The 25,899-nt window shown below is 50.3% G+C and overlaps 1 protein-coding gene across 2 annotated transcripts; it reads right to left on the bottom strand.

Moving 5' to 3' along the window:
* Positions 1-1,060: 1,060 nt before the first annotated feature.
* Positions 1,061-23,508, bottom strand: GTPBP1 (GTP binding protein 1). 2 transcript variants are annotated; one of them, XM_019664589.1, is made up of 12 exons: positions 23,276-23,508; positions 20,157-20,268; positions 14,090-14,270; positions 13,173-13,521; positions 10,214-10,337; positions 9,243-9,357; positions 7,659-7,803; positions 7,361-7,543; positions 6,466-6,601; positions 5,742-5,920; positions 4,825-5,025; positions 1,061-3,786 (listed from the first exon to the last, which is right to left on the bottom strand). In XM_019664589.1, the coding sequence occupies exons 1-12, from the start codon at positions 23,465-23,467 to the stop codon at positions 3,694-3,696; spliced, it is 2,010 nt and encodes a 669-aa protein (XP_019520134.1). In that variant the 5' UTR covers positions 23,468-23,508; the 3' UTR covers positions 1,061-3,693. The 2 variants fall into 2 exon arrangements, with proteins under 2 accessions (XP_019520134.1, XP_019520136.1); XM_019664591.1 differs by lacking the exon at positions 20,157-20,268 and having other exon boundaries at positions 23,276-23,361.
* Positions 23,509-25,899: the final 2,391 nt, after the last annotated feature.

The following is a 25,899-nucleotide window of genomic DNA, read 5'->3' as shown; positions in this document are numbered from 1 at the left end:
CGAAACAATGCTTCAAAGACTTACTCCTACTTTAGAAACCTGGCTTTTCAGCTAAAAGCCAGCTATGATGGGGGCGGAGGCGGAGGCAGGCCCTGCTCCAGTGATTCTGGGTTCAAGGGTTGGCAAGAGAAAGTGAGGTGGCTTTAATAGCTGACATAGATGTCCCGTTATGAAGCAGGAAACTTTGTGCCATGTGAGTAGAAGGCAGGGAAAGTTACCTGTTTCACTAGTGACCGTGTCTGCCTTCGGGGCCGTGATTATCCTCGGTGGGAGTTAGACATTTGCCTCTTGTACCTGTGCTGGGATGGGACAAGGAAGTGGGTCCCCTGAAGAGCCAGAACCTGCCAGCTCAGGGAAACGGGTCCTGACCCTTCCCCACAAATACCTCCCCGGAATCAGTCTCAAATGAGCTGCTCAAAGGGCCAGGGGCAGGCCACCAATGGGACTCTCAAATGCGTGCCTCTTGTCCTGGCCGTCCTGGCCATCCTGGCCCAGGGCCAGTCCCCATCACAGCTGTGAAAATAAAGGCAGGAACGGGTCAGTAGGGAAGGGCTTGGGGATAAACTGCCATAGAGTAGGTGGAGTACAAATCCAGCCCTCAGGCTGTGGGCCAGTTTACTCAACCCCTCAGGTCAGGGTCCTAGGAAAGAGCTAGTCTACATGTGGCTGGTCCTCCAGCCACTGCTCACATCAGCCCGTTTCAGTCAATTCTTACTCTGCAACTAACGTCTTTTTCAACAAAGGAAACACCCCTGAGCTGTGCCAGTAAGTGAGCCCCCGGAGCCTGCCGGACAGTAATCAGGCTGGGAGCCTCTGCTCCTGCCCTCTGGGGCAAGGCACATGCCCTCTGCCTGCCTGCACACATTCAAATCCTATTTGGCCCCTCACAGCGCAACTCACATCGTCTTCTCCATGTTATGTCCGGTGACCCCAATCAAACTTCCACTCCCCTTGCACCATGGCACACTCCTGTTACCTCAGCTGCGCCCGGGAGGCCAATAAGCCAGAACAGTGGTCCTGACTGGATCAAAGATGCCACAAATGCCAGCTGCAGTACAGGTCAGGATTTGCCATTCGAGATGATCGGATTAACAATTTTATTCTTTATCAACTACAAAAGGGCTGGTGTTTTGTTTCAAATGGATAGTTGGTAGGTCTGAGGCCTATAGGGGAGCTTTGGAGTCCCTGTTAATGACAGTAAAATGCTGCAATCGGTCAGCCCCCTGCTCAGTCAACGTGCAATCCAGACCAACCCCGAGTGTCTGAGGGCAGAAGCCAGGGTGGAGGCCACAGCTTCCAAATGTAACAGAAGTGGTTATGCTCATAGGGGCCGCGAAGTTCAAACAAAATGAGGTTCCACCTGTTCTGAGGTTCTACCCTGGCCAAGGCCTGTGGAAACCAACCCCACAGCACCTCCATGGGGATAGAGAGAAGGGGGTGCTCAATGCTGGAGCCCCATTACAGGGGCACCAGTGGGCAGCAGCCCCTGTAGGCAGAGGCAGAGTGAAAAAGCAAGGAAACAGGCAGGGGCCAGAGCACGCTGCAGCAGCTGACCGGGAATGGTGGGGGGCGAGGGCAGGTGCAGGGACAAACACGCCTGCTGGTGGCACTGCTCCTCCGAGCTTCAGTCCTTAACTAAAAAAATGGAACTAACTCCACCTCCCTCAGACAGTAGCTGCAGAACATCAAAGAACATGAAGAGCGTGCGACACCTATGACACCTCACAGCCCCAGCCACATAGCAGAGACGGGGCAATGCGACATTTCCGCTTTGAAACCTGTCCCCCAGCTTGCAGCCTCTGCTAGAGACCCAGGAGCCAAAGTGGGTGGGCAGCAGTGTAACTATTCACCATGTCCCTCCCATGTGCTGGGCACAGGAGGGCCTCAAATACATCCTCACTAAATCCTGACAACCCTGATGTAGGCATTTACCTCTTGCTGTAGATAAGGAAACTGAGGTTCAGAGAAGGCTGGCAACTTGTCCTGTGTCACAGCTGGTGCAGGAGCCTGGATATTGAAGCCACGCCTGTCTGACAGAAGCTGGGCTGGCCCTTGCCCTGCAGACAGGGGCCCCTGGGCAGGTAAAGCTATAGTGTTCCCGGAGGCAGTACCTCCACCTGGAGGGGCTGGACAGGGACCACCACACTGTCAACTTGGAACGAACTTTTATTTTGTGTGCTGGTCTGGTCGGTCCATGGCCATGGATCAGTGGTAACTAGAAATAGCTAGACAGGGAGGTGGAGGGACCAGCAGTCCGGGAGCAGAAGGAAAGAAGTGTTGGGGACAAGAGGGAGGCAAGGCTGAGGATGGACCCAGCCAGCTGGGTGTCTGCCCCGGCTGGAGAAAAAACACCTCCGTCCACCCTAAACTGAGGGCTTCAGTCCACAGCTCAGACCCAGCTGGTTCAGGGCCCACACTGCAGCTCTGGCCTGGGCAACCCCACCCCCATCCTAGGCAGTGCTTCTTCCAGAGGGCTTAATGCTCGGTGCTGGGCCTGGAAGGGTCTTTTTCACTGCCCCCTGCCCTGCCAGCACCCCAACTGGGGCTCCCAAACTTGGGGCTCAGGCCCTTCACTGTTGTGCTCCTATAGCAGTCATGCCGGGGCGATGTGGCGGGGGTGTGGTGGGGAAAGAAGGAGGGGTTCTAGTCATAGCCTGGCTCAGAGGAACACTCGCACCCCACCAACAGGAGGTGCGAGTGAGCAGGACCCTGAGCAGGCGACCCCAGTCTAGGTCGTCAGTGCCCGGATTCAGAGTCCAAGTCCAAGCAGGGGAGGCTCTTAGGCGAGGCGAGAGCTTCCAGCTCAGCAGAATCGCGGAGCAGGAGTTGCCCTGGCCTGCCAGGCAAACACAGGATTGTCTCCAAGGGGAAAGAAAAGCCACCAGCTGTCTTTGGGTCAGTGGCAAAGGTCGGGGTTAGGGGCAGGAGGGGCCCTACAATCCAATCACCTCTTCCCTCTATACGTCTACAGGCTACAATTTAAGAGCTTTTGGCATTACCTGTTTGGGGGTTTAAGGAGAAAAAGAGAGAGAAAAGGAAGCCAGCACTCTCCACTCTGCTGGAACCCCCAAGTCCCAGAAGGAGGGCTCCCTGAGCTGGCAGCAGCACTTACACCCAGCCCTAGACTGGCTCCACAGAGGGCTCAGGGTGCAGAGCACAGGGAAGGAGGGCACCCTTCAGCTCTTGACAGCCCCTAAAGGTTCTCACAGACACACAGATGGATGGACAGACAAATGGGCAGGTGGCCAGCTCCTGGAGGCTGGTGGCCAGCCATGAGGAGGGAAGGAGAAAGACTGCCAGGCCCTGACAGGCTGCACTCCTCTCTCTCTCTCACTCTCGCGTGCTCTCTCTCTCTCTCTCTCACACACACACTCACACACACACACACGCACGCACGCACGCACGCACGGACGAGGTATAATAAAAGGAATAAAAACTAAGGGCCCAGATGTACAAAAACTGAGTGAGGAAGAAGGTGGGGAGAGGGTGGGAGATGGGCAGTCCTCCGGAAATCTGGCCACCTTCCTCGGCTTATAAATTACAACGCCCCTGGAAACCGGGGTGGGGAATGATGCGGCTCCGGCTGTGGCCTGGGGGGGGGCGGGGGGAGTCAAGAGTTGCTCTGGCCCATCTGGTGGAGCGCTGGCCAGAGGACATGAGGATCCCTTGGGTGGTGGAGGAGGCAGGGGAAATTCAGCAGCCACTGGCAGGAGTCACACAGGCCCCCTGGGACTTCACCTTGTGACGCTGGCCCCCTCGTCGCCGGCCCCCACTGCTAGGCTTGGGCTGCAAGAGAGAAGGGAGGAGCTTGAGAAGCAGTGGCCCCCGGGGAGCGGGAAAGCAGAGGGGCGGGGCAATGGGAAGAGCGGGCAGGAGGCTACCGGTGGGAAGGCGGGCAGGCGGGCAGCGGGCAGGCGGGCGCGTGGTCCCAGCCCAGCCTGAGCAGTCAGCGCTAAAGGGGCCTGGAAACCGCACTTCCCAATGTCACATGCAGCAAGCACCGGCCTGCCTTCCTCCAGGGCAGGCGGGTCACAGGTGATAACCAGTGAGCGAGTTCAGAGAAGCACAAGGAAAGCAGGAACCACCACCTGCCACCACTGATAGGTGGAAAGAGAAGGAATGAAGGAGCCAGAGGAGAGCTCAACGCAGGAGAGCAGAAAGGGCAGGTCCGGCAGAAACTTCCTTCTCCAAGGTTCAGAAGGAGAAGACACTAGGAGAGGGGGAAGGAGTGCCGGGAGAGAACTGGGGACAGAGCTGGCAGGAGATACTGAGTGAGGGCCACAGTGACACAGGGCCAAGGCCATCGACCGCTCAGGCGGTGTCATGTCAGGGTGGGGGCACAGGAGGGCCCGCTAAGGCAGTGTTTTTCAAACCTTTTGGACCACGGCATCTGTATCCTCACCCACACTCTCTCACACACACTTACTCTTACTATGAAAGGGAAGCTGAAATGTGAAAACCAAATGCAAATCAGGACCAATTATTGGATTGTCGGAAATGTCATGATGCATTTTTTCAACGAAAACCATAGAAAAATTATGTCATGACTTTTCCAACAACCCAATAAATTGATTTTATGTAGGTCACATCTCAAAGTTTGAAAAACACCCTTCTTCCGAGACAAATAGCTCACACTTAGCACTCAGGCGCCAGGAGTCGTGGGAAACGCCTATTTATGTACAGATGTGGCAGTGAGTGAAGGCTGCCTGGAGCTCTCCTACATGTCACCTCCATCAACCAGAGTGGCAGCTGCACTCCCCACCACCCTGCCCACACACACCAGAGGTGGTTAGGGTGCCAGGACTGGCCACGAGGCATGCTCACCATTGGCTGGAGACTGCTGGATGTGGCTGACTGCGCTGCCCCTAGAGAGCAAGCTTCGTCTCCAGGTGGGGGTACCCCTACTGCCGACCCTCCAGACGGGCCCCCGTCTTCTCGTTTGCTCAGAGGGCCTTTCTTCGTTGACTGCATCTTAATCTGCTGAGGCTTGGAGTTCATCGGGGAGTTGTTGGTGGTCTGGAGGAGCTGCAGGAGCCAAGGGGGGCAGGATGAGACCAGAGCTGCAAGCAATGACAACGGCTCGGCTGCCTGCTCCTCCATCCCCTCTCTAAGGAACTTCTCATTCCCTGGCCTGGCTGGTCCTTGGTGACTGGCTGGTCCTTGGTGATGGCCCAGGGTCCATGGCAGGAGGGCTATGACAGGGGCAGTGACATGGACCAATGTTCTCATCCCCACTCAGCATCCCAGGGCTGCCTCAGCCCAGCCCATCAGGGCTCCATCCTGTCCCCTGCCCGACGATCAGGGAACCTCAGCCCCTTCCCACTCGGTCCAGCTCCCAGGCCAGGCTCCAGCCTGCCAAAGCCTGGTGAGCTGAACTCAAGGCTCTCTTCCGTACTAGGCTGGCTGAAATTCCTCAGAGCATCCACTGCATCTCCAGCCCCAGGACTCTGCTACCCCTGGAACGAGAGTCTGGGGCAAGTTTTAACTTCAGGCCTCCCAGAGACCAAGTGAGGGTCTCAGCAGCTGGAAACATCTGGAGTGTGGCTATCAGGAATCTCAAGCGCTGTCACCCAGGAGGGATGCGCTGTGGCAGCTCTCCCAAAGCAGGGACTGGCACCTCTGCCTTTGGCAATTTGGGCGAATCCGCAGGGCTTCTCAAGAAGCGCCTGTTGTGCCCACGGTCTATAACTGAAGTGGCCCCTGGGGTTTGCTGGGGGCAGGTGAAGTCTGCCTGGCCATACCTTGGTGATGGTGCCCACAGCCTTGGTGCGGCCTTCCCGGAACACCAGCCGCTGGTCTATGTGTAGGTACTCGGGGGTCTTGATGAAGCGGAAGTGCACGGTAGCCTTGTCCCCGGTGCGCAGACAGTCCTTGTCCATACTCAGAATGGTGGCCGTCTGCCTGATGCTCCCACAGTGTACTGCCAAGGGAGCCAGGGGTCAGGACAGGCTTGGGTCACCCAGTAGTCTCAAGGCAGGGGAGGCGGTGAGTGAAAGCATGACATATGCTTGAGCTGCGCATGCTCGGGGCCTAGGGAGGCCCAGTGGGCTGAGGCGGCACTGACATCAGGTCCTGCCTTTTCCTCCAGTCAGACCCCACCTGTCCTGGGACCCATGGTCCTAGTTTCTGAATACAGGGCACTGTGTTTGCATGTGTGCCTTCTCCACTGTTGGCTTCTTCAGGGCACAGCCCTTGCCCTTAAGGTCTGTCCCCAGCATCTTGGCAACACCTGGCACACAGCAGCATTCAGTAGAAACTGAGTAGACATAGAGCTGGCACTCGGTTTGTGTTTGTAGGGCAGAATAAACGCTACAGCTTGTGGGCAGAACAAGAGGACATCACTGAACAGGAAGGAGACCTGCTTCTTGGCTAGAGCTGAAACTTGGGGGTTTTGGTCACTGGAGCACTTTGTGAGAGTTCTAGAGCGGGGGGCCTCCTGGGCTGGCAGCGCTCTCAGACACCTACCCATGGCTTGGTAGCGCGGGCTAATCGTGGTGGGGTGGTGAAGGACGAGGATCTCGGCCTCAAACTCCCAGGATGCTTGGGGATTCAAGCGTGGGGAAACCATCACCATGCCCTTCCGGATGGATGAGCGCTTAATCTGAAAGAAAGAGGGGATCCCAGGCCTCAGGGACAATATGGCTCCGGTTCCACCTCTGGTCCTGGAGGACCAGGAGTCCTTCTGGGAATGAAAACCACCCCAACTTGGCCTTGCCCTCACTGGTCTGGACTACAGGCCTTCTAGGCAGATTTTAGTACTACATGGGAAGCTTAAACGCTGCTACTGGAAGTCGGGAAAGGCTCCATGCAGAAATTGGCATTTCAGCTGGGCCTTGAAGGATGGGTAAGAATTAAGTGGGTGGCGAGGGCAAAGGCAGGCAAGCCCTGGGTGGAAGGGGGGCAACCATGACAGGGCTGCTGGAGGGAATAAAGAAAGGCCCACTTTGCTGGTGAATTTGGTTGGTGGGGAAGATAGGTGAGCCCAGAGCTAGCACTCACAATTCCCAGGGGACAGAAGGCTGAATGGGAAGAGGATTTGGCATGGACCCCTATGGTCCTATCTAGGACCCTCTACACAGCAGGGAGGCGCCTATCTGACCTCACCACTGAGGTCAGGGCACCCTGCTCACACGACGGGGAGCAACAGCTTAGGAGGCAGGCCAAGGTTCAAGTCCTGGCTCTAGCACTTAATGCCTGTGTGCTCCTGGGCACATCATTCAGGCTCTCTGAGCCGGTTTCCTCATTGGTAAAAGTGAGGTCAGTAACCCCTGCCTTGCAGAGCAGCCATGAGGACCAGCGATGGCCCAGAGCCCAGCAAACAGCGGAGTCCGGGGGGACTTCTGGTATTATCCACACTCACCTTCTTCAGTGCAAAGGAGGCCGTCTGGCCCCCCCGCACCTCCTTGACAGGCATGCGCTTTCGATGGATTGATTTGACAGCAATGGACAGGAAGTTACCCAGAGGATCTGGGCCCAGCAGCAGTGTGTCATTCAGCTTGATCAGACCCCTCAGTGTTGTCCCAGACACCACTGTCCCCACACCCTGCAGAGAAGACCCTGGCTCAGTAAGTCCATCCCCACTCAGCCCCTCCCCGTGCAGCCGGTAGGAAGTGCCCGCCCAGCCTTCCGCACTGCTCAGTCCACTAGAAGCCACCCACCGGTACAGAGTAAGTGTCATCAATCTGAAACTCAGCAGGCTCTTCCTCCCGGTAGCTGGTGCGGGGGGAGAGGAGGTTGAGAAACATCTTCAGTAGATCTAGGTTCTCGCCTGTAACGTTGGAGATCTGGAATATCGGGCACATCCTAAGTGAGGGGCGAAGAGAAAGGAAAGGAGCTCAGGAGGCCAGCTCCTGCCTGCCCAACACAGGATAAGAGCAGCTGCTGCTGCTGCAAAGGACCCCACTGCCCCCGTGCCCCCTCCCAGGGCTCTACCCCTCTGCTCCGACCTAGCAACTCCTGCCAGACCTGTTCTAAGGCCTTCTTCTCTTTCCAAGTTGTGTATCTGAAATCTGTCCCTTCCGTTTATTTCAGGCGCTCATGACTACTTCTTCCTAAAGCACACACGATTGTTTAAAATCCTTACTCACCTTCCCACTGCAGAGAAGACAGCCCAGACCTCTGCTCTCAACATCTCCGCAGGTTTATTTCTCTTCAATTCCTATATTCCAGCCAGACCAGAGAACTTGACCATCTCCTAAAAGCTTGGTACTTTTTGCCCCTCTGTATGTGTTCACTCTGATCCTCCTTCCTTCTCTCTTTCCCAACTACCAGAGCCTCTCATCCTTCAGAGCACATCACTGCTGCTTCTTCCAGGGTGCCCTTCCCGGATGGGCACTAGACTCCTCAGCTCTCGGAGAACTTTGTCTCTATTACATGTAACAATGTCTGATTTTCCGTCAGTTATCTCGATGGCCTCTATAGCTCCTATCCAGGATTAATCAAACTCCCAGAGATCAGCAATTATATATTTCCTATAGATTCTAGAAGAGCACCTGCACAGAACAGGCACTGGGTAAAATCAGTGAATTGAAATGCGGGCAGCTGAAATATACCCGCTCGGTTTGGCCAAAAAACGGTGGCACTGACGATAGCGTGAAGGCCAAGCCACAGGCCAAAAATGCCAGGCTGCTCTATGCCACGTGCTACAGACCAAGCCAGGAGGCAGGCGGCTCCGAGGCAGTCCCGTGACTCTGGGAAAGGGAACGGAGTTAACCAAGTTCACTATTAGCAAGAGACTCCCTCTGACCAAGGAGCTGACCACCTTGAGGACAAGGACAGTGCCCGAGTCAGCTAAGAATCCTCAATGCCCAGCTGAAGAGCCCGGCACAAAACAAACATCCAATAAATATTTATGGAATCCAAGGATGCGTTAGTGAGTAAAGGCCTAAAGCGGTCTGTGACTTCAGAGCTTTTGGGAAACAACAGTACAAAACATTAGTAATAACAGGTATAGAAATGGCTGTGTATCCATCACACAGCAGCCAGGCACGGCGCTAAGTGCTTTCTGTATATCATTTCCATGCAGCTCTACAGAGAAGGTAATATTATTCCCATTTCACAGATAAGGACACTGAAGTCTTAGAGGGGATTCCAACCTCAGTGAGGCTAGCATCTCAGAATCTGGGTCACCTGACATAGCTCTGGGCAACACTGCTGGCCTGGGAGACCTTGTGCTGAGCCCAGCAGAGTCTATTTCATCCATCTCTGTGCCTGCCCAGAAGGGACTGCTCCCTGCCCCATACCTCTCAGAGCTGAAGTTGGAGGCCGTAACAATCACGTCGTCCTTGCTCTGCACCAGCACAGGGATCTTCCGGCAGCCTGGCGACTTCAGCAGGCGCTGTAACAGCTTCAGGGTTTCTTAAAGGGTGAAATGGGACAGAATCAGGGGGACACGGCCTTCTTTATGGCCAGACTTCCAGAGCAAGACAGGTCCACTGATTACTGATGCAAGCAGGAGACAGGCAGTGTTAAACGCACAACGCCTGGAGGAGCAAAAAGGAGGAGCAAATCTCTGGGTGTGTGTGTGCCTGCTGGAGTAGAAGGGGCACAGATGAGGCCTATCTGCTAAGGGTACTCGACCTGAAACCCGTCGAGTTTCTCCAGTCTCCAGAAGACCCGCATCCTGTGAGTGAGTGACTAGGGGGTCCATAAGCACAATGTTATCCCCAAAACGTTCTGCTTCATGGAGAAAACGTATCTGACGAAAGGATCTCTAGGAAACTTAGACATGTGCAGAAGCCCTTATGAGGCCCTCCCATAGGGTATTTCCCTGCTTCTCTTCTATTAATACCATCTGTAGCAATGAGGGAGAAGTGTACAAAGACCTAGTTCTGCAACCCCTTTTGGAAGCCTTCAGTGGTAAAAGGTGTTCAGACCCCGTCCCAACGCCGCCACATAGGCATATCCAGCTTGGATGGCACAACCCAACCCCTTCTGCCTGGGGCCACCCAAAAAGAGGTGCCAGACTACGGAGCTCAAGACTCTTGCATTTGGAACCAGGAGGAGCAAAGAGCAGGGGATAATTCCAGGCTGTGCTCAGACCAAGAGCTAAACAGGGGAGAAAGCACAAGATTCTGGGCTGCTGGAAACTCAGGCCAAGGTGTGAGCACAAGATGAGGAGGCAGAAGCCCTGGCAGCACACCAAGGAACCACAGGCCACAGTGGGTGACAGCCCCAAACAGGGAGACTGCTGCTAGCTGGGGGCTTCACTTACCTTGCAGAATGTTGGCCGGACACATGTCAATCTTGGTGACCACCACGAAAACAGGCACATTGAGTGCCAGTGCCAAGCCCAGGTGCTCCTTGGTCATCCCCACGATGCCAGCATTGCTGCCCACCTACCCCAACACAGAAAGAACTGTCGGGGCGAGGGAAACAGAGGTGGCTGCTGGGTGGGCACAGAGGCTCAAAGATGGCTGGGGTAGGAGCGAGTTCCCATATCTGAGACCGTCATCAGGACAGGACACAGAAGGCAAAGTCTCAGGCCAGGAATAAAATCACTGTAGATGGGCTGGCTGGACACAGGCCGCTTTAGCCTCTGCTTCAACGACGTGGGCCACCCAAGTCTGAGACTTGGAAACAGGAAAAAAGACAAACCCGGACAGTGTGGGAAAACAACTGTCCAGGGTCATCCAAGTGGTTCCGGTTTAACCTCCCTGGCCCTCAGTTGCCTTTTCTATAAAATGGGGGCATAATATCCATGGTAGACGGTCACCTGAGGTAAAATGTAACATATGTCAAAGGTGCAGCACACAACTAGCATGAATTAGGTGTTCAAGCAATGGCAGCTGTTATTACTGTTACTGTTCCTTCCTGCTATAATAAATTATTTAAATATCACCACAAAAGCTGGTGAAATAAATTAGGGCACGTGCACAATGTACCGAATGTGCTGTGCAGAAAAAAAACGGTGGGGAGGGCTCTTATCTACCGGTATGGGATAATCTCTGAGATATGTTTTTAAGGGGGAAAAAAGCAAGGTATGTATACACACACACACACACACACACACACACACACGGCACACTACCATTAAAAAAAGTGGTGACTGGATTACTATTTGAAAAAAGCAGCTATTAAGACATTTGGCGAACATCTGAGATATATAAAAATACTTATAGACTAAATATTGGATGATATTTAGGGAGCTCCTGTTCATTTCTTGTAATAATAGTAGGAGACAATATTTTTAGGAGCTGTGTGCTGAAGTATTTGGAGGTGAAGAGTCACAATATCTATAATTTACTTTCAAATGACTCAGCCAAAAATCAGAACAAAACCACCATGTGCACCCATCACATATACAGATAAATATGGCAAAAATGTTAATGACTTGAATCTGAGTGGCAGGTTTAGGTAGTTGTTATTTTATTTTTCCAACTTTCCTGAATGCTTGAAATTGGAGGGAGAGGATATATACACTTTTGCTGGTATGATTACAAAATATCTCTGAAGGATTCATAAGAAACTAGAAATACTAGTTGCCTCTGAAAGGAAACAGGAGGAAGAAGGAAGACTTTTCACCATCAGCCTTCGTACCTTTTTATTTTCGTATCATACAAATGTGTTTGTTACTTACTAAAACAAAATAAAATTCAAATTGCCATATTTATATAGTGCTTTATACATTACAGAGTGTTTTCAAGGATGCTCTTGTTTGATCATCACAGGTGAGCCGCCACCCCACTGACACAGATGTCCCATGCCTGTGTTCCCTTTGGCCTACACCAAGACACCTCTGCCATCCTCCTCGAAAATTTTCCCATTCCCTCCAACCTTTCCTATCCAACCCAGACTTACTTTTGTTCTTTCCAACCTGGGCAGGAGAAAGCTCTCTTGCTTTGTTGTCTATATATTATTTTAAAGATTCCACCCCCACCCCCAGAAATTCATTGCCATGGAACAATAACGAAATATTGCATTGTTTTCTACAGAAAATGTTTAATATTTCGATGGCCTAAAAGTCAGATAATATAAGCCATTTTATCTGGGTGAAGATCTTTCCATTAATTGGCCTTGTTCACTGTAGCTCAGTTAGAAAAACACTCATTTCAAACTGGTTTCTATACCTCTCAAATCAGCCCAACAACCAACCCGCAAGTACACCTTTAGACCATTCATTGACACACCTTCTAATAGAGCAGCTTTCCTTAGCCCAGCCAAGGTCTGTAATGGCCCCTAGCAATGATCGAAGATAAGGGATAGGAAATCACTGCTGAGATCCCAAGAGCCTTGGGCAGGGAGCCAACAAGAGTGTGACAAGAATGTTCACACATACCCTCAGCTTCGCTTCTCTTTACTTTTCCGTTTGGGGCAGCTCCGCCTGAGAACCTGTGTTTGTGGGGCAACCTGATGGAGTCTGCTCTGAACAGATGCTTGTGTTTACTACACTTATTAATGCAGGCAGCTGGAGGAACTGGGACACAGTGAAGGGCTTTGAGAGGGACTTGCCAAAGGAAAACCTGCTCGCTCGCGCGCTCTGTGAAAGAGGTAAAGCCACCACCAAGGCTGTGGGCCCGAGGACTCCACTCCCTGTCCAGGGAGGAAGATCAAAGGGCCCCAAACACAAGCTTAGCAACACGACTGCGGGCGCCTCTGCTCCCTTTCCTTTTCAGTTCTCTGCACAATGAGCTGCTTCCCCACCAGTCTGTACGCTCTGCAGGAGCCCAGGCTGGCCCTGTTCATTACTGCACCTTCAGGGACCCTCAACACCGTGCCAGGGACGCAGACGCCCGTTCCACACTTTGCAAGAGGCCACCTCCCAGGTCCCTCTTGGTAGCTGTCTGTGCTCCCCTTCTTTGAGGGTATCGCCTGGCATCGCCCCCTCAAAGTAGCCCAGCCCCAGAAGAAAACACCTCTGAAGGTAATACGGACACTCCAGGGAAAACCCTCCTCCATGTCTCCAAAAAATTGAGAGGTCTGCAAATACCTTGGTTTTTCCTTAGGGGATCTCTTCCCTTTCTGGCCTAACCGAGGAGATCAAGGTACACCCCTTGAGGAGTCTGGAGCGCTCAGAGGACTGGGCACCCCTGGCAAAACTTGTCATCCTTACCCAGTGTCAAAGCCCCAAACCAACGGGCTTCCCCCTCAGGACAATTTCGAACACTTGCACATAACCACACCCCCAACAGCTCTGCTGCGGCCCCCCCTCCCCGGGAGCGCCCCACACTTACCATGAGCATGCAGAAGTCAGGCAGGTGGCCCGTCATGCCAAAGACCGTGGTCTTCAGGTATTTCTCATGGCCAGCCAAGTCAATGAAGGTAATCACCTTAGTGGACTTCTCACAAATCTTGGTCCACTCCAGGCTGCCACCATGGCTGTCCGGCTTGTTCACCACATTGCCTTCGCTGTCAAAGCCCAGGATGTCGTTGCCCACACTGCTGGTGCGGCCAGATTCAATCTCGTGTTTGTGGCGGAAGAGTTTCTGGCGGGCAAAGCCGCGGCCATTGTCCAGCTCCCCGTGTGTCAGGACCCCCAGAAGCGTGCTTTTGCCAGCATCCACGTTGCCCACTACTGCTACCCTGCGTGTACAGGAACCCATAGGTCTATGTAAGAGTTGGTGGGTGAGCAAAGCGAGCCCCACTGTAAGGCCAGGCTTGCTCTGGAGCCTGCCCAGCGCACTGCTCCTCCTATTCATGGATAAGCACATGGGGATGTTTCTGGAGGTTTATCCAGGGAGTAGAAGGTCATTCAGGAGGAACTGGTCTCCCATCAGAGTGGCTTTCTCCCTTCACTTCCACTAGCTTCCTCCAAACTGCCAGACAGGGGCCCCAAAGTCCAGAGAGGCACAAAATGCTCTCCTCTATCACCCAGGTTTCTAGCCCCACAGGTTGGTAAAAAAGAAAACGCAGCCCACAGAATGTATGGCTGGCCTGTCTCCCACTCTTCCCAAATGGAAATATTCAGGGATAGGGAAGTGCAGAAATAGAGAATAGAGCGATTATGTCTTGGACACTGTTTCCATGCCTCAGAAAGGGAAGGGGTGCAGCTGACACACTAGGTGTCAAAGCTCCATCACCATTCTCTGTGAAGCCCTAGACCCTGAGGTCATGCTGTAGGGGATCCCTGACTGTTCTGAGGCCCCCTCACCTGACCTCCAGGAAGTCATTGTCTCCTACTCGTTTCCGGACCAGGTAATCACGCACGCGGCCCCCAGCTTCTTGACGTTCCCGCAGGAGGATGACATCGGCCTCTATCTGTTCTGCCATGCTTTTCACTGTGGCGTAGGAGGCCTCCATGTCAGCTTCACTCAGCCCGTACTCAGTCCCATCTGGTGACAAGAGGCCAGACATCAGGCTTCCAATCAGCCAACCCCTAAGAAAGGCCCCACCCCAGGCAGTGGGGAAAAACACGGCTCTACCTGACACTTTTCAAAAATCTGGCCACACACAGAGTTAATAAATAATAGTGTCACGGGCTTCCCCATTAAGCAGGACCTTCATTAGTTCATTCACCAGTAATCACTGAAATTCTCCATGGTGTTACACCAAGCCTCATGCTGGGTCCTGGGAATACAGGTGCCCTCAGCCAGCTCACAGCCAGCAGGAGAGACAGGAAATTAATTAACTGCAATGCACCCTGAGTACTGTACTATAGAACCGTACAAAGAGAATGTAAAGCGTGAGCAACTAGCATTGCCCGGGGAAGCTGAGGACAGCTTTGCAGGGTGCTGGGTCTCCAAGTGTGAAAATGGGCCTACCGACAAAGAAGGAAAGACATCCCAGGCAGAGAAGCTAAGCATGGAGCATGGCAGATCACGGCACATTCAGGGACCAGGAAGCAGCTTGGTATGCTGGGGAGCAGGATGTCAAGTGCTGGGAGACCACACAAGATGGGGAAGCAGTTAGGCAGACAGACGTTAGCAGCAAAACACGTTATTTACCAGGCAGCAGGAAGCCTTGGGGGCTCAAGCAAGGGAGTAGCATGATCAGATCACTGTGCGTGAGAAAGATCTCTAGGGCAGCCATACAAGGTGTGCACAGGCAAGCGAGAGGTCAGGAAGCGGGGAGCCCCGTTAGGAAGCCAATCTAATAAATTCAGGCAAGAGATAATGAGGACAGGAGACAAAGGAAAATGGGGAGGGAATTTAAGAATGATTTTAGGGATTGATTTTTAACTGACGTGGCTCAGGTGAAATATCCAGCAAGTAGACGCAAAAACAAGTCTGAGCTCAGGATGAAGGGAAGAGCCAATCAACCAATCATTTATAAAGTACCTGCTGTACGACAATTCCTTCAGGTGCTTTCCACTTGGCATCAGGCGTAATTCCTACAGTAACTCTCTCGGCTTTCCCTCCAGCCTCTCTGTCTCGGAGAGCACCCCTGCTCCTTCCCTAGGCTAATCCCCCAGCATGGCCCAACCTCTCCTCTGCCGCTGTGGCTGCCTCCCACAGAACTTGAAGCACCTTCCCTCCCCCTATCTTCCTCCCCCTCCACTTCTCCCCTTCCAAACAAGCTCAAGTTATTCCTAAACCAGGAAAAGGAAACCCACCCTCCCTTCCTTGCCCCTGCCTACCTGCTGAGCTACCATCTCCTCTGTTCCTTTTTCCACCAAGCACCTCAAAGAGTACCTGAGCCTTATGGACTGTCACCGCTTACTCTGAATCTTACTGAGAATCTGGAAGAAACTTGTACTTTTCAAGTCATCAGTGGCCTCCTAACCTCATCCAACGCCCTTTATTTGACCCCAGGAGCATGTGACACTGCTGGCCACCCTGCTTTGGCTTCCTGAAGCACCTCCTCCCACCAGCTTGCCTAGTGCATGGAGTCTCCTGAGCCCCTTCCCTGCTCTCTGGTTCCTCTTTCTCTGTCTTCTCTGCAGGCTCCTCCTGCTCCTGTCCCCTAAATGCCAATCTTTTCCAGTAGCCAATGGCCCTCTTCTCTATCCTCTAAACCAGCGGTTCTCAACCTGGGGGTTGCGACCCCTTTCACAGGGGTCGCCGGGTACACGTATGTGGGTGTATCTGTATGTGGGCATGGAGATGGATACAGGAGCGGTGTCTCGGTTCCTAAGACCATCAAAAATATGTGTTTTCCGATGGTCTTAGGCGACCCCTGTGAAAGACTGAGAACCGCTGCTCTCAACAGTCCCCTTGGCCATCTCATACTATGGCTTCAAATGTCACTTTGAAAGCTACAAAAACACTCATTTCTAGAACTGTCCTCTTCCCAGAGCTCCAGACTGAATCCCCAATTGCCTGGATGACTCCTAGAAGCCCGATGTTTAAACTCAACCACCCCACCCCCTCCCTCTAAACAACAGCACAAACTCTAACACCATTAATAAAGCACTTTAGTTCTCACTGCAACCCTAGGAGGTAATAAGCACTACTTTTCCCATTTAACAGTGGAGTAAATAGAACCCAGAGAGGTCTCAGGGTTGGTAGGGAGTGGAGGACCATGTGAGATTGGGTCTTCTGATTCCAAACCTCGAGTCTTTTCTGGCAAGGGTTCCTCTTAATGTCAGACCAGTTCCTCCCCGTCTTCCCTATTTCTGATGACAACACCATCCTTCCAGTCACTCAAGCTTAACACTCATCACCCCAGTCCTGCTGATTGTGGCTTTACACCTCGCCCGTCTTTCCTTGTCCCTGCGCCCCTCTTTTTGCCAATCCAATGCCACAAGTCTAATTCAGGCCCTTTTTCTGCCTCAGTCACCATAACAAGCCCCTAACTGGTCTTAGCAAATCCAGTCTCTATTCCCTCCAACCCGCCCTGCATAGACTCAAGCCCAAGCTCCTAAACAAAGCACAGCTAATGTTGTCACATCCCAGTCAAAGCCTTGGAATGGCTCCCCGGGCCCAGCCATGTTCAGTTCCAATTCCTTCAAGACCTCCCTCATTTAACTCTACACCCCCTCCTCAGTTTTGTCCCAGTGCAAGTGGCCCAGTCACTATCCCGCCATGTTCCCTGCACTTTTCCAGCTCTACACCTTTGCTCACACATTTCCTGTCCTAGGAAGCTCCTCAGCACACCTCCACCTGTCCCAACCCTACCCACCCTGATCCCTTATGGCATTTGCCACCTACTACACCCAGGGTGCGTGTCTTCCCCACTAAACATCTTCAGGACAGGGATCATATTGCCAACACTCCCTGGATGCCCCATGAGGGATGCCTTTCCTACAGCAAGTCCTCAAATGTTTGTAAAATGCAAAACAAATAAACAAAGGAGGAACAGTTGGGCTGAGGAGTTTCTAAGTGCAGGGCCAACTGAGCTCTGGATGTCTGGGTTAGAGAAGGGCTTGCTGGAAGGCCTGCTAACCCCGCCAGACCCCCAAATCCTATCCACCTTTTCCTGATTCTGACACAACAAAAATCAATGCTTTCAGGTCCTGTTCCACGCCAGGGGGCAATCACCAATGTCACCTTGTCCATCCAGGGCTCCCAGAAAACGTCCCCAGTAACATTCCTCTTCTCCAGCACGCACTGCATTCCTCACTCAGTAGGATTGGAGACAAAGGTCCAATTACTAAAGGCCACACATTCACCCATGCCCAACCCTAATGAGACTTCCATCTTGCCATCTGACTTACCTTTTCTATATTCACTCTCCTTCTCAATATGCTACAAAGTTCCCCAAACTTTTAGGATAAAAGTCTAAACTCTTTGGTATGGCATTCAAAGACCCTCCAGATCTGGGACCTGACTACCTGTCCAGCCCACTGTCCTGACACACCCAATCTCACCCACCAAATACTCCACTATCGCCAGTGCCTCTGTGCATGCGGCTTCCGCTGCTCACTCACTGCTGCCTCCATTTACCTGAAAAACGCCTACTCATTCATCCTTTGGAACTAATTCAAGGGGCACCTCCTTTTGAAGCCTTTCCTGACTTCCCCAGAAAGACTTAACACTCCTCCTATGTTCCCTGAACTTTTACTACAGTACCTGGCTCTTAGAAAGTCATGATTTAATACTTGAATGAACATGGTTCTTTTTGAATGAAATCCATGGTTAATCAACTATAACCCGAAACCCTTAAAAAGTACTACTGTAACTACTGATACCAGCTAACATTTATATAGTGCTTACTATATGCCAAGTGTTGACCTTCACCATGACACCATGAGATAGATTCCACTATTATCCTCATTTTAAGATAAATTAAAGAGGCTGCCAGGCTCTAGACCCTGAACGAACTATTAGGCCAGGTTGCCTCCTTTTAAAACACGGATCTTGAATTAGGAACATATATTTAAAAAGCATATTCCTCTATACTGCTTAAGAGTCTTTTAATGTATAACTTACTCACACACAATTTCTCTGAGAGAGGGTGGGGAAGGATGTCATTATCCTCATTTTATAAGCAAAGGAAGTGATAAACAGAGACGAAGCACCAAGCACACACAGGAAGCAGGTGATGAAGCTGACCCCTGGAGGCCTTGCATCTGGCTTAGTCCTTTGTTTGATGTTCAACTTGTTTAACTAGTTGCACTTTCTACCTCTAAAGAATTCCAGCTGGAAGGAGTCGCTAAGAATCTAATAGCATCCAATTGACAGATGCAAAGATAATGCTTGGGTGTGTGGACGTGTTAATGAATGCCTGGCATCTTATGCTTTGCCATAGGCAGGTTAATTAGTTGCAAGTTGCCGAGGCATGGTGGTAAAATTCATGGAAGAGTCCACATTAAAAAATTGGGGGCATCTTAAGAATCTAGGTCTTCAAAGAACAGTCTCAACACCTATCAAAATTTTTCTAGATGTAGTGTCTTCAATTCTATAGGCATGAAGTGACCCTAGTACAGCAGGCTAGGTGTGCACCCGACACAAAAAGCTTTCAAAAGGCTACCAAGGATCCCCTAGTCACCAAATGGAACCCCGGCTCTCCTTGCGGTCTCTGTAGCACTTGACAATGCTGACCAACTCCCTTCCTTTCTTGATGGGCAACCTCTTAGTTTGCCTATCTCTTGGACCATGCCTTCTTTAAGATGATAAGCCCTGAAACCAGGGAGGTGGGAGCAAAGATGAAAAGGAAGGGATATGAGAAACATGCCAAAGGAAGGCACAGCAGTAATTGGAGGTCAAGTCCTTCCTCCTTGTGTCACTCGGACAGCATTTCCAAATATTCTTTTCTACTGAGGTTATTTGTGTATATGCCATCTTTCCTTCTCAGGACAGAGACCAGGTTTTAAGTATCCAAAAGTGCTTTGCAACAATATCAAGCCCTTAGGAGATACTTAATCGATATTTGTCAAATAATTAAAAAATGATTTTGAGATTTTACCTATCTTAAACTCAGTCTACAAAAGAATTATTATCTGCCTTTACAAAGCCTGCATTCAGCAAAGAGAGTTGTTCCTTTAATGATGCACTGAGGCCTACCGAGCGGGCCTTTCTGCAAAGATGACAGACAAGTTCTGGTACAGGCTCAATTCAGAATCGTTAACAAGCCCAGCTGCCATTTCAGCAAAGATAATGTCATAATGAAGATGAAGGTAAGTAGGCCTTGAATTGAGGGTATAAACTAGGAATGACCAAGGGAGAAAAAAAGCCTAAGGTATAATCTGGGATTGTGTCATGGGGGCTGCCTTCCTCTAAAACAGTGGGCCCCCATTACAGTGGGATAAGCGGAGTGGAGTACAGTAACCAGTTCCTTCCAGAATGGTAACAAGCCTACATGTCTGAGGGGATCTCATAGGGAGAAGAGGGGGCCTCTGTTATCACAGCTATCAACACTGAATGGTCACTGTGGTCTGGGGCAAGGAAGCCTTGCTGAAGAGAAGGCTTCTGAGTGTCCTCTTCTTGTCGACATCAAGAAGGATCACGGAAGTTCTCTAAGCAGGCAATAAGTAGCAACGGGATCTGTAAACTGGGTTTGGAGGAGAAGACCTAGAGCTGCCCAAGGAAGGCTTAATTCTAGGACTGTGACTTGCTCTAGACCTAGGACAAAAAGTTTCCTTGCTTTGTGCTTCATTCCCCTTTATGGAAGTGGAAAGTCCTGGAGGTACAAAAGAAGCATCTGTAAAACCGCTTGGAAAGTGAGTTTTTAAAGTCAAGCGTATTATGACCACTAAGGTGGGAATTAACATTATCACTTTGTACTTTTATGTCCTCCCAAACAGCTCTGCAGACACTGAATGGGAAAAGTGAGTAAAAGATGGAAAATGTGCTCTAAATCATTTTTTAAAAATAAAGAGAAAGGAAAACTATGCTCACCTGATCCCTGCCCAATGACATATATGGTCTCTCCGCATCCCTCGTCCATCCTCTCCCACATCTGCCGAAGTAGGCTGTCATACTGCTCTGATGTAGGGCTCACTAGAACCAGCTAGAAGAGAAACCAACAGCCTTAGGACCACACTTCCTAGAAGAGCACCACAGCCAAAGCAGCTTGGCAGCCTGACCAAAGACCCTGACTGAACCCCACAGCACCCTCATCTAAAATAGCTACACAGCCCTTCATGCCCTCTCTGCCACTCCCTAAATAGCCTTTGAGCCTAAGGCCTTATATGAGTTGAGTTATATGATGTGCTAAAATGACTATGTCTGAAACACAACCCACAGAAAACAGGGTGTGAACAGCCTGCCTCCAGCTGCTTAACAGGAGGGGAAGGGCTGGCAATGACTGATCTGACGTTGTGGGTAGAAATTGATGAGCAGTGCTTCACACCTACACGTCAAAGTCTCCTATCTGCAGCTTGCAACTCACAGGACAGAGATCTCCCATACTGCCATGCTCTCCACCCAAGACCAATGGTTGTCATAATAACAAAAGAACGCTGTTCCATCTTGCCTGGGCCATCTCGATTAGTTAGGTTATTTAGGAATCAGCAGTAAAAACTGCAAGACTCGTCTTCATCAACAAAACACCATTACCACTAAGATGGATATTAGCACCATCATTTTGCAAATTTGTGCTAATAACATTAAAGTATTGACCACTTCTTTGGGGAGGCCATTCAATAGGCACGTCAGGTCCCATTCTCTTAACCATTCATGTGTGACCTTGGACAAAGAACTTAACCTCTCTGAGTCTCATTTTTTCAATCTACAAAATGTAAATAATGCCAGCTGCGTCCTAAAGCCACTATAAAGAACAAATAAGATAACATGTAAAGCATCTAGTCCACAGATCAATAAGTGGTAAATACAGTTTTCTTCACCCAATCATTCCTAGAAAAATCTTCTTGGATAAAACTAGCCACCACAATTCACTAATTGTTTCTCCGTTTGGCAACTTTCAGAGCTTAGGTCTCTACATATAATTGTAGCAAATGTATAAACTTAGAGCTTCTAATCTTTTCCTCAGGAATCAATCTATCAACCCATCCCTTCTCTCCCTCCACATCGTCAGTTTTTCTTTTCAATACCATCAATATTTATATACATATAGCTCCTCAACTTTAAAATAGTGATGTGATGAAGTAATACTTCCCCAGCTACGTGATTAAGCAACATTTCCGTATCCTGGAACATTAAATAAGTTGGTCAGGAAATGAAGGTATTACTCTTCACCTCAACTCTGCTCTGCAATTTCTCACTGTTTTCAGGTTTCTTCAGCACCTTGACCATGAGTTGACATCCAGCTCGTCTGCCTGTGAGTCAAGTACAGTTTTTTACAATTCCTGAGATGACTCATCAGAGCTTATGGTTGGCACCTTGAGAGCTGCCTGGGTCTTTTACATCATGCCACTTGCCTCACACATTTCCCCTGACCTGTCCGCTCTCCAAGTTTGACCATCCTCATTATGATATTAGAGATACCAGACAGGACCACTGGCTTCTAAGTGCTCAGCAGACACTAAAGGGAAAAAGAGCAGTTGAAACTTGGTTACTTATTGCTTAGCCTGCAGGGAAAAGTTCTCTCCAGCTTGGGCCAAGTTTCATGCAATTTTTGCCACCAAAGACTGAAAAGTCACAAACCTTTTCAAAGCTCCATAAACATCTCTATTGTAATTTTCCAACTACAGGTAGGAGGGGGTATTGGTGTTCTAGCTTCCATTAGCTCCTATTAATCTGCACAGGGAATTATCAGTTATTCAGTTCACTTCAAATATTTACAGAGTAGTATGTAATAGGCACTATGCTAGGTGTCATATACATTTCTCGTTTTTACAACCACCTGTACTCAAAAGATGATGTAGCTGGAGAACTGAGGGGTTAAGAAACTTTCCCAAGGTCACAGAGCCTTTTGAAAGGAATCTGTTAAAACACAAAACTCAACCAAGTAAATCTGAAGATCTAATTGGCTTTACTGAACAATTCATGAATCTTGCAGCACCCCATCTAGTTAATAAGAGATGTGATCTGAGAAGTAGTGCAAAATGGAAGGTTCTTATAGGAAACGGGGAGGGATGAGAAAGTTATTAGCAAAAGTAAAGAAACAATTGCTTCAGGCCAGGTCATCTGTTTTTTGGGGGGGCTGGGTGACAGGGGGCTCTTATGCAGATTACCTCTCTAGTGTTGAGGAGGAAATTACAGCTTAATATTCCACACCTGGGAGGGACTGAAACTGCAATTAAGTCTAGGTTTGGTGTCTTGGGAGCACGTGACCCCACCTTGGGCCAGTTTCTTTTTTTTTTTAACAGAACCCAGCCCTGTCTGACTCCCAAGTTGGCATTCTTTCCTTTAGCAATGTGTGAAGCACCTGCAAAAAACAGTCACGTACTTACTTTTTATCCCCCACAATGCCAAGCAGAAGGTGAGACCATAACTCCTACCCACCTTCTCAAGAGCTCAGAAGACACAATTTGAAACGTCCTTCCTTATTCCGTTCATACAAGATGTTGCTCCACTCCCAGGATGGCGAGATTATGGGTCATGCCATCTTTCAATTTTGTTTTGGGTAGATTCATAAAGTAGACATTCCTCAGACATCCTTCTCCCTAACTGAGCGACTACTTTCTGTTTCTTTTCCCAGCACCAGAAGACGCCTCCCGGTTCCCTCTCGGAGGACCTGATCCTCCCGCGCCTCCGCTCCCCCCTCCCCCAACCACTTCCGACCCTCGGCTGCGGTGGACAGTCCAGAGAGAGGACCCCCTCGGTCTCGGGGGAGGCAGCACTGCGCGAGGCGCTGCGGGCGTCGGGCTCCCTCGTTCCACGTGGCGGAGCCGAGGGGTTGTGATCTCCGCGGGAGGCCGAGTCGAGGCGGCGGGGAAGGATGCGGGTGCTGGGGGCCGCCCCTTGTCCAGGAGACCCCAGCGCAGCCGGCACCCGCAGGTGGGCGGGCTCGGCCCCCTTCCCTCTCCTGCCGTCGCCTCGGAGATGGCTCGGCCCACCGCCCTGTCCCCTAAGCGCCGGGTCCCCTTAGCGCCGTCGCCGGCGCCCAGGCCTACCTTGCTGGTGAGGTCCAGCTCCGGCTCGCCGTTGAGCGCCTCGCCGTCCTCACTACAGTCCGAGTCGAATCCGCCATGGAGCCGAGCGGCAGCCGCCGCGGCCCTAGCCCCCCCCGGGGAGCTGGGCTCGGGGGCGAACATAGAGGCCGGGACCGGCGAGTCCATCGAGGAGCGACTCCGCTCCGCCGCCATCTTTAATAACTTAGGCTAATTCGTAGCCGGCCTCCCTTCCCTCCCCGACTGATTTGCCTAATCTATGCGTAGCTCCGCCCCCACACCCCTCATCGGAATAATTTATGCAAAATTATCCAACTGTGTTGAGGGTGACACGTATCTCTACCTAAGAAACAATCGACCAGGCTTCCCAGCCACCAATCACTGCAGCCCTTTCAAGCACCTAATGAATAATTAATGAAGCCCAAACCCCAACAACAAATGTCTGAGACGTCACGTGCCTGTATCGCGCTAGGGAGGGGGCAACACCGTGTCCACCCTACCAGCCAAGAGCCTTCCCGCCAACAGGAGCGGCGCAATGTGACTGACACAGCAGCTATCCAATGAGAAGGAAAATACAACACACACCCAACATTTACCCTCACCTCCCCTTACTCTCTCGTTTTCAGAGGCGGTGCTCAGCTTCCAAATGTTACTGCAAAACAGTCAGAGCCTTGAGCCTTCGAATGATGGACAGGAGCAAGGCCCAATCGAGTTATCGAATAGGTCCCGCGCCGCGGCGCGGCCCACGGTGATAGTAAACTGAACAAAGCGCATCCCTCTCTCAACTCAGTGACTCGCGGCAGTCACTGGAACACCAAGGTCTGACTTGCTGGCAATCTCCAGGCAATTTTAATAGTAGAATCGGATCGATGCCTGGAATACTACAGCAGCCAGAGCGAGGCAATTAATTAAACGCCGACCTTAGGGAGAATTCTCCATTCACTGCCTTTGCGGAGAGAGCAATTACACGACCAAAAAGAGGCAACCCGCTGAAATAGAAGCCAGAAGCACCTGTTAAAAAGAAATAGACTCAACATGGAGTCACTGTGGTAAGCCCCACTAAGACTTAATACCTAACTTAATTGCAGTTTTATTCTTTTCCAGGAGTGGAATTTTAAACCAATCGGCCTTCAATTTCCTGATCAACGCTTACGAGGTAATCTGCTTGATAAAACCCCCTGCCTTCTAAAGGAAAGTGACCTGGCCTTAAATAATTCACTCTTTTACCTCTTGGCCTATCGTCCTTCTGTCTATAAAAACCTTCTATTTTGTATAACTCCTTGGAGTTCCCTTCTACTTGCTAGATGTGATGCTGCTGTCTGATTCATGAACCACTTAAAGCCAATTAGATCTTCAAATTTACTCGGTTGAATTTTTGTTCTTTAACACACCTCACCACATTCGTGAACTTTGGAGCTGAGATCTAGAGTCTGTGAAAGAAATTTCCTACGGATGATTCTTTCAGAGCATCATCAGTTGTGGAAAGCCCTAATCCAAAACATCGTCAGCACAAGTTTTAGTCTTGAATTTCTATTTCAAAAATCAGAAAAGCTTGATGAAATTAGGGAGCAGGCTACCAGTCCCAGGCAGCAAGTAAGAGACAGCAGCCATTTGAGAATATTTAGGGTTTGGAACACAGGATTTAGTGAGCAAGAGACAGGGTTTAAAATGACTTTCAGTTTCAGGGACCTACCTGAAAGGAAAGAAGCCATCTCCTCTTGCTCCTGTTTTCAACTACAATCAACTCTGTGTACAGACACAGCTGAGAGCCACAGACAAGAAGTCTTCCAACTCCAAAAGTCTTGATAATAGTTCTTTGAATGTGTTTTTTTCCTTTTTATCTGGCTAAATTGCCCGCCAGTATCCTATATATTTCTCTATGAGGTAGTTACAAATATTAAAATCTTGATTTGTCAGAAAAGCCAAATATCAAGGCATTGTACTCTAGAATAATAATTATTTAATGTTTTACCAACTGGCTCTTCCAGAAAGAATTCAAGTTCACAATGTGCTGACACCTGATGGGAGACTAAAAAGCATGCCTTTCTTATTATAGGGCTTTGCCCAGAACACATACTGTCAAAGTGGGTGCTTCTCGAATTGAATAGAGAAGTCTAAAATCACATTTCAGAGAGGGAATTCCCTACTCATCTTTACCTTTTTGTGAAGACAGGTTAGAGTCTGGGTTCAAATCCTGAGTCCACTACTCACTAGCTATGTGATCTAGAGCAAGTTAATTAACCTGAACTTCAGTTTTCTCCTCTAAAAAACATTAAGTATCTACATTATTGGATAGTTAGCAACAAATGAGTCTATATTTGTAACAATGCTGTTTTTATATCTAATTTGTAACATTAGAACAATGCTTGCAAGCCTCAATAACTAATCTTATATAACTGTAACCCTTAGCTGGTTTCAAAATTACAAAAATTTAAGGTAATTCAAAAGTTGTCTGGATCAGCACAGAGCACTCCCAACCATAAAGTAGGCACTCAAGCACGTGTTAAGTGATAACTCTGTGTTAAGAATTCTGTTGAGGGCCGGCCGAGTGGCGCGATGGTTAAGAACTCGCTTGGGATGCCAGAGGGCCCCGGTTCGGATCCCACATATGAGGGCCAGTGACACTG

This window comes from Hipposideros armiger, unplaced genomic scaffold (assembly GCF_001890085.2).
Source record: "Hipposideros armiger isolate ML-2016 unplaced genomic scaffold, ASM189008v1 scaffold_426, whole genome shotgun sequence".
NCBI lineage: Eukaryota > Metazoa > Chordata > Mammalia > Chiroptera > Hipposideridae > Hipposideros > Hipposideros armiger.
This window is presented reverse-complemented; position numbering and strand designations above follow the sequence as displayed.